The following is a 12,850-nucleotide window of genomic DNA, read 5'->3' on the forward strand; positions in this document are numbered from 1 at the left end:
AAAGAGTGTCCATTTTGAGGAGGGGCAAGGTGTTTGGGAGCTAAAAATAGCCTGGTGCTAGGGGGGATAGTCAGAAAAAGCACAGCTTCAAGACTGGGACCAGCAGCTGGGCTTTCACAGCTCTGCGGCTGCACTGGGAACTGTACAAAAGTTCAGTTAGGTCAGTCTCCCCTGACCTGATCTAAGTTAGACTACCTCCATGGTACAGTTAACTTGCCTCAGGTCAGCCATTTATAGACCAATCTAAACTTCCTGAACTTCTGTAGAGTTTGCTTTTGGAATCCCTAGTTAGGTCAATCCAAGTATAAGGTCCATACCCGGGTGAACCAAGACAAGCGAGCCATTTTTAACGTAATCTAACCTCCTCCTAACCTCCCTGAACATCTGTACTTACCCAACATTAAGAAACAATTATACCAAGGCGGCTTATACCTTTTAGCATATACATCAAGAAGAATGAAGCTTTCTGGTGGTTTTCTGCATAGCCAGCACTTGGCACCAAAGCACTGACCAATGGTAAGAAACAGGTAACAAATCAGTGAAAATATCAGTCTTCCTTCCCATGCCACATCATGCTTCCCAGGCCCTCCCACTGCCTCTAGAAATAGCCTTTCACATTTGTCTAATGCTAGATACCCTCCCAAACCTGACCTTTACTGGCAATATTCCTAATGAGGAATTTGTTACAGACTGTTGTGCTCCACTCTATTCAAATGTCAGATATTCTATGGCTTCCCTAGTCAAAGGTTCACGAAAAAAGCTGGATGCTGGCAACTAAGGAAGCTCCAGAGCAAACAACAGGGAACGAAATAATACAAGTTACAACGAAGTGATATTTGCCATCACTGAACTTCATTCAAAACTACCTCCCTCTGGCCAGAGTCTCTGAGAGGGCGGGGTGTTTATTGCACAAGCCCCCTAGTGCACTTGGCAAGGGAGCACAGAGCATTTTCAAAAGTACAGTGAGAGGTCAATTGCCAGAGTTGGAAGGAGGATGTGCCTGAGAAGCAAATACCCTTGAAACAGCAAAGGATTTCCTTAAGTTTTCCTGCATCATAGAGAGGGAAAGATGCAGACTTTGTTTTTATCAAAGCCAAAGTACTAACTGCAGCTCTATAAACTTGCCACCTTTCAATTTAAAGAAAAATAAACAACAGAACATCATTCCAAGGGGCTTACAGCAGCCAAGTTTTTCCACCCTCTTTTACAGGACACCTTGAGTTAGTTTGTTTTTTGGTGTGCTGCTTCTCCACCAGCAGCTCTGGCTGCTACGCCAGCTGCTGTAGCCACAAGAATGTTGAAGTGCAATGTGCCAAAAAACTCTAAAGGCCTACATCCCCCGTTAAAGAAGTAGGATGGACCGAATACACCTTCACTAGGGATTGAAAATGTTAAAGCTCTTTTACTCTCAAGGGTATCAAACGAACTAGTCAAATAAGGTAGCCAGAACTTTACATAGACATGCCACTATTTTAAATGGGGGAGTAGGGAGAAACCACATACTTGTCAAGGCCTGAGTTTCACAGATGCAGGCAGTAAATTATATGCAAAAAAAAAAAAAAAAAAGAATAAAAGTGCATGCCTAAGTTGTACAAGCTTTTATCATTGAATAAAACCGCTTCACTGCACACCTCACGCAATTTCAAAGGTGGAAAAAAGGTGGAGGGGGAGCAGGAAGAAGAACTCAGGCTTCATCTCTCCTATGGTTGTTATGGTCACACATAAGATTTACTTCACACTTAGCCTATATGTTAAAAAAATTTAAAAATAACTCCAGACTCTAACAAAACAAGATACTCCACTGCACACATTTCTCCTCAAGGAGTGGATGGGTGAACCATCATTGTGATGTTGTTCAGTCATATGTCTTAATGCACTCTAAAAAGGCATTCAGATATTGCTATGAGTATGGCATAAAAAAGGCACAATTAGGAAAGGGTAGCCAAAAGAAAAAACTTTAGGTTCTGTTTTAAAAAAACAAATTTAGTAAACTGTTAAGATTGCACTGTCAAGTGTTATTTCAAGGAAAAAGTTGTTACTTATGTTTCTGTCATTTGTACTTTTACAAAAAATCCTAAAAATCTTTTTTTTTTTTTTTTGGTTCAGTCTTTCAACAAACATGACTTTCACTAACACACAGAAAGAAGCAGACCATTGGAAACGTATTAGTTCAAACATTCCTATCTAGTTATTCATTAATTTGGGTAGCTCTGCAAGTGTGTGGCTTGAGAAAATACACCTCAAAAGAACTGTTTTTCAGAATCACATTATGGTTTACAGAGACAGCAGTCCATTAAATACTGCACTGCTCAAATAACTGCTTGAGTTAGGACAGCCAAAATAAAAGGACATGTTCAAATGGACATCTCCTAAAGTACTCCTGCAATCCAAAAACTCTTGTGGAAATTCTTAGTGCACATCAGTAACTCAAGATTTTCCTTCACTCTCAGTTAGCATACTTAGTATTGGGCTAAGTTGGTAGCTCCAGGAACCTAGCTCAGTTATGTGTAACCCAGACACACAGCACCACCTGAGTGCTGGAATCCTGGAGTGCCCAGCAGCGTGAGCCTCGCTTGGCTTTCCTGGGAGCTGGCATGGGGCTTTCCAGCAGGGGAGGGTCCCTTTTACACTTACAAACCCTTTGCAACCACAGATATAATTTTTACAAACACATAATCATATATAATTTAATGATATACAGAATAAGATATAGCTAAAGCAGATACAAATTGCTACCAAAATAACTATATGCATTATACAAAAGGAGCACTGGTGGTACTAGGATAGTCACTTGGGTGCCTATGGGTTTCACAAGCTAACCCCTCAGGTATGATTGCAAGTTAAAGGACAAACATCAACTGTAATTATACACTGAAACACTAATAAATAAATTGCTTAATTGCTTAAATACTTATAAACCTGAGCTACTGGATACTTATTTATAAACACTGCTAATGACCTTTATGCACAATGAATTCACACACATACACTTGTACGCTGAATCAAGGATTTGGGAGACAGGGGAGGGGAAATGAACAGCCCCCAGCTCCTCCCACCAGCACCGTGGCAGGTCCTTCCAAAATTGGCCTAAGCATCACTGCACTGCTGGCAGCTACTCCTACATCTGTGTCCCTTCAACACACAATGTGCACTCCCTTGGCCCCCGCACAGTGGGCTGCACAGCTCAGACTGCAGGCTAAAGCAGATGCACTTCTCCCACAGCTGAACACACAGGGTTTAGCTCCCGCAGCCTGTGCCCTCCCTTTAGGTCTCTCTCTCTCTCGCGCGCACCTCCCCTTGGTCTGAGCACTTGGAGGCATCAGACCAGGTTTCTGCAGCCGCACCCCCCTCCTTTGCAACACACACACACACACACACACACACACACACCCCAGCGCTTGCTTCCCCACAAGCAAGCCCATGTGCTCCTCAGGCAGCTGTCTTCAGCAATCAGCCTGCTCCCTCCAAAGCCTGGGCTCAAGTCCTGGGGCTATGAGTGCTCCTCTGACCCATCAGCAGCTTGGGAGGGCGGGGGGGAGTTCAATCATTGCAGCCCAGCCTGCACAGCCCCCTCCACACGGTGCCTGCTCTTCTCTCCCCCCCCTCCCTCCTCCACCTGGCAGGGAAAACTCCCCACTTTTAAAGAAACCCTCCCAGCCAATCCAGATGCTGGGATTTTCATGGGCTCTCTTCCAGAAGTTATTCCATTTTTTTCCCCTTTATCCCAGTGTCCCTGTCTGGGACAGCTTCATTTTGCCCCAAGTACAGGGTCCCTGTTGGGATAAATTTCCTTTGCCCTTAATATAGTATCTCCAAAGAGACAAGCCTCATCGTGGAACACCCTCCAGCCAGCTAAGCAACCCTTCAATGTGTTACATATGTATAGACTGTTACTGCACGCGGAGAAGGAGTACAGATTCAAACTGCAACAAAATTTGTTCCTCTTAAGGGACTTCTAGGGTTAGCATTTTTTGATCAGTCTTAGTTTTCATACAAGCACCACACATAAGGATGCCATTTTGCAGTGGGAGCCCATGGCACAATATCATAATAGAAGTTGAAGGGTGGCCTTGAACCATCACCCGATCAATTTTTCCCCTGATTGGAATGATACCATATTTACTAGAATTTAAGACAAGCCCCCCCCCCCCCCCAGTAATTAGATTCAATACAAGGGAAATTTATCAATTTGTTATAATTTTCCATGTATGGAATCTAATTACTGGGGAGTTGTCTTTAATTCATCCCCCCACCGCTGCAGAAGGAAAGGCAGTGTAGGGGGCAGATGGTGTGTGGAGGTCAAGCAGCTTCCCTCTGCTCTGCCTGCCCCCTATCACCTCTGCCCGCTGCCTGCACCCCACCCCCAGCCTCCCCTCCCCACTCTTCAGCCACTCCTACTCCATCCCTTTTCCCTCCAGCCTGTCCCCACTCTAGCCTGGGTCACTGAGCACATCTCCAGCCCTAGCCCTCCCCCTATAGCAACCATCATCATCTAGCCTGTGGGGCTCCCCATGAGTCTGGAAATTTGGCAGCAGAGGCAGGAAATTTGGAAAGCAGAGGCAGCATTAATTGCTAATTCCCTGCTGCCAAATTTCCAGACCTGCTGGAAGCCCCGTGGGCCAGACAATGTGGCCCTGTGTCCCAGACTACACCAGCAGGCAGCTGGATTCAGTCATCTGAGGTCAGGCCATCATGCTGGATCACACCTACAGCCCAACCCCACAAGCTAAATCCATGCAGGATCCAGCTCAGAAACCAACCCGGTACCACCCATCCAGCCCAAGTAACAGCTCCACTGTTTTGGAGTATGTCGACCACAGCGATGTGACCTGCTGCATCAGGAGGGAGGAGTAGGCCCAATCAGGCTAAACTAAAATGGGTGAATCCAAGCTACCAAGATTCCTCAACTCTACGATTCCCAAAGCATGCCCTGACAGTGGCAGAAGTGTATTGCAAAAAATGATACTTTTCTTTTTGTATTTTAGGAGGCAGAGCAGGGCACAGCAGATTGTGGCCTAGAACCGTGTCCCCCAAACACAGGCAGCTTGCAGATGTCTGGGCCCAGCACAGCTCCCCAGCAGCTGAAAGCTGCACATGCACTGCAGCAAGGGAGCTGGGAGAAGGTAGACATCTGCAAACTGCCATTGGCATGCCCTGCCTGCACCAAAGGAACAAGGCAGTTAGGAGCTCTCTCAAATGGCCCTGCCACACTGAGCTCCAGAGAGCCCTTGCCAACAAGTGTCCTGGTGCTCTCCTCCCCACTCCAGCTGTGCCCATGTCCCACAGCTTCCCAGGGTAGCATAGAGTTTGTTTAAAAAAAACCCACTCCTCCTCTCCTCAGTCCCAGGGTGAAGAGTGGAAAAGCTCCTTCCATCCTGTCAGAGAGGCCACTGTCCCTGTTCAGCCTGACACTGCCTCCCTTGAAGAAGGCTTTCCCTGTGCCCACAATGCCACCATTTCTCCAGCCTCCACTTCCCTGGCTGTGGTGCTCATCTACTTTCCAGCCACCACCAGCTGCACTGGGACTGGACCTCTACGAACTGGACTTGCACCACTGCTTTTCCCCCACTCCCTTTTTCAGGTAGACAAGTGAAGCATGCCTCCAATTTTAATCCAAAAAAAAAAAAAAAAAGTGCACTCCACTTGTCAAGAATTTAGGAAAGACCACCTTAACTCCTAGAAACAGCCTCATCTTTGAGTGGTGATGAAACTAATCTGCTCTGTAAACAAGATATCTAAAAAGCCAGAGGGGAATTCAGAAGCCTAAAATCCAGAAAGCAAACTAAGAGAGAAACTATTATTTCCCATGAATTTCTGCTTAGTTCTTCATTCATTGAACCTATGCAGTTCCACTTCATAAGCATTCCATTATGTTGCCTTCCAGAGGTGGGGGTTATTTTTTGCCCCAATTCTTATATTTGGATTACTCACTTTTAATCCATGCCACAGTTTAATATGAGCTTAAAAAGCAAATTTGTGCCTTTACAAACTTCAAAATATCAGTCACTTAAACTTGTTCTCCAACAAAAATAATATACCACATACAGTTCGATATATACAGTTCAATTCCCCGAGTGACACCTTTAAATTTAAAAGGTTTAAAAGGTTTAAAGATATTTTTGACTCATCCGATTAGAACCGTCTTCTAGGAAAGCTCAAGAACAAAGGTACATGCTTAGAAAATGCCAGTTTTTATCTTTCACTCATTTTCTCACTACAGAAAAGAATAGAGCAATTCTTCTGTTGCAAATAACTCAGAAAGACCACAACAGATCAAACTGCTTTTGACCCTATGAATTCTTATTTGAAATTTCTGGGTTTGTCTTGTGACTGCGTAGGTGTTTACATATTGAAAAATGCTAATACTGACTGATAACTGCAGCACTCCTTGGCACCTTTAAAAGCATCTCATGGCACCCTGGTTGAGAATCACTGCCTTAGTCTTTTATCTCTGAGTACACTATCACCTGCTGCCTCTTGAGTGACAGTCCTGCAGTGGCTGTTATTGGTAGACTACCTTGAGAAGCATATAAAATCATCAAAATCCTGAAAAGACTATGGACAATGTGCTATCAAATGCTTTAAGTAAACAGAGAAAAAAAAATGTATCGAATTCATTCTCCAGTTCTATTAATCAATCCCTATGATCAGTATAATAGATGCTATATTTACAAGTGTTGTTTTCAATTTGACAGTGTCCTTTTCAAGTCATTAACTTTTATTCATTGCAGTCCTCTTCTAGATTTTATTCAACTTCTCTTCTATAGTAACATATTGGCTTCAGACCGTCTTTTATTCACTGGCCAGATGAGGCTGGAAAGATCTCAGAGGCTGACATTTGTACATCTGTTCCCATTTAAGGAGAAAGATGCTCCAAAGACAACTCTGTTTTCTTTAGGGTCACAGTTCTTATGGTATGTAATGGAACCAGAAGACATTCTTGTAAGAGGTCCAGAGAAGACCCTGCCAGGCAGAACAGAAAGCTAGCGCAGTCTAAAAAGTCATGTTGGGGAGGGAAATGTGAAGTTCCAGAGCTCTCTCAGGCCAGGCTGGACGACTATACTCCATGAAGTATAAGTCACAGACAAACAAATAACATTTAGTATGCACCAGGTAAAAGAGTAGTGGACCTTGGAATATATAAATAACAATCTTTACAAACATGTGTTTCACAAAGTAGAATGTTTTTAACTCAGAGGTTAAAAAATATTACGAAAGTCCCATTTCAGCAAGAAATAACTGAATGTATTAATGCATAAAGCCACATCAAGAAAGAGAGACAAAGACAGAGACAGGGGGAATGCACAGGAGGATCAGGGACAAAAAGAAAAGTACTAGCAAAGATATTAAAAGCTGACACCCAAATGCAAAGCAAGAAACCTTAGACAGAAATTTAAGGCAACTTTTTAACAATAAATTCTTTCCTAAAACTTAAGGAGAAGAGACAGTGTAAAGCTGACAAAGAGCACAGCTAATGGGGAAAAGCATCTCCCCATTATCTCCTCCCTCCCCCCAAAAAGAACAAGAATATTTCAGCTACAGCATATGAATGCTATCTAATGCGTTAATTTGAGCTGCACTACACAAAGGATTTCCAGAAATGGGTCTGAGGTCAAAACTTTTGTCTAAAAAGGAAATTAGGAGGAAATTGTAGGAGATAAAACACAGCTTTAGGATCTGGCCATCATCCAGCTTTGTTCATTTTCTTATATATATTTTTATGTAACAAGAAGAAATAGGGTGACTGCCACATCCATTATTTCAGTCAGGCCAGTATACAGTACACAGTACATCTACTATTTTAACAGACTCCTTGTTGCCGTGACATATTTTATCACTCCCACAGTGAGAATTATATTTCAAGTCAATTCAGTTGCTCTCTGAAAGGTGACAGACAAAAATATTTGGTGGATGTGTACAATTGCAAAATCTTCTCAAGTTCTGGGAAAATATTTAAGACCATAGTAAAAATTAAACATATTTCAATAAAATAATTTTAAGGGTAGAACAGTTGTTCCTGGTTTATGAGATGTTAACAATTCCTATACCACCTTTCTGAAACGGGTGAGACTGATTTCTTACAGGGAATAAAGACTCTGTCCATTTTAAGAATAATATTGTCAGTGTAACAAGTGTTACATAATGAAAGGAATGTAGGCCAGTAATGGCATAAGAATTGCACAGCATTCTTTCCCACCAGTCTCAACGATGTAACTGTAGATACCTCTGGCTCTAGTTCATGGTATTACATCAAATATGTACTCCCAAGCATGCCCAAATAACGGCTTTTAAATAAACGGAACCTGCTGTATGGTACCAATAGTACAGACAGAAATGTTATTTGTTTATTTCAGAACGGGGGTGGGGGGGGGGGTGTGTGTGTGTGTGTGTGTGTGTGTGTGTGTGTGTGTGTGTGTGTGTGTGTGTGTGTGTGTGTGTGTGTGTGTGTGTGTGTGTGTGTGTGTGTGTGTGTGTGTGTGTGTGTGTGTGTGTGTGTAAATAATTAGCCATTAGGTGGGGGGGGTAGAGAGAGAGAGAATGGAAGTTTCAGCTTTTGTCTTCTTTAGCTCTTTCATCAAAATATTCTTAATTCATTTTCTGAAAACCTTTTAATTATTGCCTATTGTTTAATTGGTAAATAGCAAGGGTGCCAAACTCCTGGCCCAAGCCAGACCTGGACTATGGGGATCCTTGTGGGTCAGATCCAGCCCAGGGCACAGAGTGGTTCCAGTGGTGACAGCAGCTCCAGCTCCCACCTGGTGCATGTGGCAGTGATAACAGCAGCCAACTCCCACCACATGCCCTGTGCCAGGGCTTGAGCTGCTGCCACCAAGAAGTTTCATTCTAAGGCAGCAGCTCTGGCACAGACCACAGAGCGGTGACAGCTCCAGGTCCAGGACAGTGATGAGCAAAGCATCCAGAGGGTGACTGGGGCTGTGTCAGCCCTCACTTGCTTTCCTGCTGCCTACTGCTATGTTCACCAGGGCCCAAGAGCCTCGGATTCTGAGGCAGGCTACTCCTCCGGGTATGCCCCCCATAACCCAGTAGGTTACTTATGGTAACCTACTGGTTGTTCAGTGGGCCAGATAAAGCGGTCTCTGTTGGTCAGATTCAGACCACAAACTCTTATGTTTAACACCCCGGCATATAGCGTACAGATTTGCCTAACCTAGCTTACTTTGTGTGAACAATTATTACCACCTTTCATATCAACAGTGTCATTTTTTGAGACAAAAGAACTCTATAGGATAGTACCATATTTTACTGCATACAGCATACCCCCAAATTAGACATGCATCCTGTTTTGGGGAAGACAGAATGAAAAGAAAAGATTTTTCCAGCATTATGACTGCATGCAGCAGGCAGAAAACCTAATCTTCAACTCGCTCATCTTCTCTTTCCTGCTCAGGCAAAAGCTACAGTTTTAACCACTTCAAAGCTGAATTATTAGTAGCTGAAACTGTAGCTGCTGCTAAAGACTGGACTCCAGAGGCAGACGCAGGATTTTGAAAAACTAAAAAGAAAGTCTGCCAGGCTATGAAATAGGAGTAGTTAAATCATGAATTCTTCAGCAAAACTGCCATAGAAAGGATAGTTTGATAAGTGGAACATCAAGACCATTAAAAAAAGGAAAGACGTTCATCAACACCTCAAGTTAAGAGAAATTAGCATGAATCAAGCAGATTCTAAGGAGCCACAAAGTCAACTGACTCCCTTCAAAATTGCCCGAATTAGAAATGTCACTCCTGCTATTCTGGCCAGAACGTTAGCTTCCCCACTTAAGACACACATTCCAGGCTAATGGGGTTGTGAGGGGAGGTGTGCATGTGGTAAGTGAGTAAATATGGTAATTTTCTCTAGCTATCCTGGGATAAACCATTTTAAAAGGTGAAATCATTCAGATGTCTGTGTCCACTGACCCAGGATAAATCCTAAAAAAGGTTTACAGAATAAGAATTATTAACGGTTTATCCCAGGACATCAAAAAGTACATCTGAATTGTTATCCCTGGATTGCATTATTGAATCAATGACAGAAAAATAGCAATGCATTCAGCCACTCACTAAACCTTGATTAGAAGAGTGATGTGTGTACACACCAATCCCAGGATATTTCTGTTACATGAGAAAACACAAAGCACTTATCCAGGAAAAAGTGCAATGTCTGTTCCTAGCCTCAGTGTAAGCTAATAGGAACCTCATGACCGAACCTCATAGGAACCTCATGACCGAGTGCTAGTTGAACAACTTAATTCTTCACAAATATAGCCTATTACTATTGGTATTTTAACGGGAAAAATATTAATATGACACCGTATAAAATTGTTTAAATTCTTACTAGTTCCACTCTCTACATGCTGTATAATAAATGAACAAAATTATATACCGGACATTTGTCTTAGTACAAGAGACCATCACTACAGCCTGCAAAAAGAATAACTTAAAAAAAAAAAAAAAAATCGCATATTTGTTCCCCATGTAACTGACCAGTGCACAGAGCAGATCTACAGCCTCTAGAACCAGTTCCTGGTGTCCAATTCGTGTGATCCCCAACTCTTCAAGTTCCTGATGGGAAATCTGCAACAGCTGTTCACCATTTATCTTCTCCCGTTCAAATTTCTGGACATACTGCTGCAAGCAATCATCCAAGCCTACCAAAGTAAAAAATAAAAATAAAAAAAAAAAATGAAGAGACATCAGCTGTGATTTCTGTTTCTTTAATCATAATAAGTATAGACATAGATGAACACTGGTCACCACTCACATACATGGTACCAGATTTTACAAAAACCACTTAAAAGGTAGTATTAGTAAAAAACACAAAAGGTGAACACTATTTTTGCACCCCAGTTTTACTTAGTGCCCCTAAACAGACATATGCCTAATTTGTTCCAGGAACGTTCACTGCTGAGCAGATAGATGCACACCCAAGGAAAAAGGCACGTTTCTCTCAAATTCAGTATACAGCAGAGGTGTGGACGGTTGAGCAGAACAAGTTCTAGTTCAAAAGAACACAAGTAGGGGAAAGGAAGCAAACATAGGCAAAGTGATCAAGGTGAGGTTTCGTTCATGCCTCATTATTTCCATGATTTATAAGAGGTTGTGTTCCTTCATTTCCTGAACCACCCATTCATTCCCCCTTGTTAAAAGGTAAAGGTCGAGTCAACATAAAACATAGTAACTTTCATTTTTAAACTTAATAAAGTCCTAAGAGTAGTTTCAATGTATTAAAACTGTCTTTTGTTTGTTTGCCAATTCCTTTTTCTGCCCCTTGTTACTGCATGTAAGAGTATGTAAGGCATCTTAAAACAGTTCCAAAGGAATGAGTTTGAGCCTCATTCCAGACTCTGACCCAGTACTGCCTCAGCTGAATCAAATGTATATGACTAATCACTTGGACTGGAGAGTCAAGGACAATGAGAGAATATTTGTGGCATTTCTCCTGGATGTGCTTTTGGCTACAGAAAATTGACATATGTTATCTATCTTAGCTCAATGGGCTACCTAAATTAAGTGGATATTTGACTTTTGTTGCTGCATAGAAAAATATTTTTTTAATATTTAGAAGAAAAAAAAAAGTCATTATCCAAGATGGCTGAGTATATAAAAAGTCTATAGATAAAACCTTAAATAAACAAGATAACAAAGAAAAATATCTTCTTTAACCCAAATCAATAACACTCAAGTAAAATTACATTCCAACAGAAGTGCTACTTTCAAGTTGATGGGATCCCTCCTAATGCCCTTTTCTACCTTGCAGACATAATTAACAGTGCAGTGGAAAGAGCAAATCGCAGGTCACTAGGTCAGCTTTATACAGACAACATATGACACAAGAACTACACATTTGAATTATTACAAAACATATATGTGGGGGGGGTGTAAGGGATATATCTACAATATAATGCAAATGCTGACAAGATAAACTTCTGAAAATATATGAATATATGAGTGTTATTTTCCCTCTTCACGGGAAGCCATTGAAACTGGAGTAAACCATCACACAATCACACACTGGAAAAAGTACCGGTGTCCTGAACTTAAAAAGGAACAGGAGATGGAAGCTGGGTATTCAGCACAACTGCTCATCAACCAGCTAGAAGAGAGAGACAGGCAAGTTCTGGGGGATGTTTGCAAGTTAAATGTACTGAATTCATGCCACAGTAGCAATGGATAAGATCAGTACTGTTTTATGATACCCAGTCAAAGATCTGCATATAAATACAAGCTTTTGGAACTAGGACTTGTATAAACACCTGATGGGCCCGTTAGTACTTTGAGGATGGATAAAAGTGATAGAAAATGTAACCTTTTCCAAAAGTCATGTTTACTTAATTCTTGCAGCAAAGCAGACCCTGAATAGCTAATATCTATGCTAACCCAACATGCCCGTTAGCTTGATTTTAAGTACAGGTGGATCAAAAATCTGGTGCTGCCAACAGTTGGATCTTGTCTAAGCACATGATTTCCTGGCAGTCTCCTACAACAGTTGCATAGATGCATGCTCCAACATTTGTCCAATCTGTTTTGGCAAGTTCTGGAGGATTTTGAAAACTGAGTCCACGGTTTTCTTTCCCATGTGTACCAATTTCCCATCTTCCTTTAGGGCATGAAAACCCTTTTCCCAGAAAAAGCTGGCCTTAGTTGTTTAACAATTTATTTTTTCAAGCAAATACTAAACCAAGGCTAACATACAGCACACATATTTGGCATTCCCAATTTGTAATGCTCTTCTCATACACCCATCATTTACCATGGAAAGACCATATTTTCCAAATATTAACTGTATATGCACCTCAAGCCCCACCTCTTATTTAGCCAGCTGTAAAAGGTTTTGTTTTGTTGGGGCG

General features: G+C 41.9%; 1 protein-coding gene across 1 annotated transcript in view; it reads right to left on the bottom strand.

Moving 5' to 3' along the window:
* CNKSR3 (CNKSR family member 3) overlaps positions 1 to 12,850 on the bottom strand; it is a 74,381-nt gene that overhangs the window by 34,572 nt on the left and 26,959 nt on the right. Inside the window, exon 2 of the mRNA XM_025213565.1 lies at positions 10,488 to 10,651. Within this exon, the coding sequence (XP_025069350.1) occupies positions 10,488 to 10,651 (164 nt within the window). The remainder of the gene's footprint in view (positions 1 to 10,487; positions 10,652 to 12,850) is intronic.

The sequence above is a fragment of the Alligator sinensis genome, unplaced genomic scaffold (assembly GCF_000455745.1).
Source record: "Alligator sinensis unplaced genomic scaffold, ASM45574v1 scaffold1093_1, whole genome shotgun sequence".
In the NCBI taxonomy this organism is placed as follows: Eukaryota; Metazoa; Chordata; order Crocodylia; family Alligatoridae; genus Alligator; species Alligator sinensis.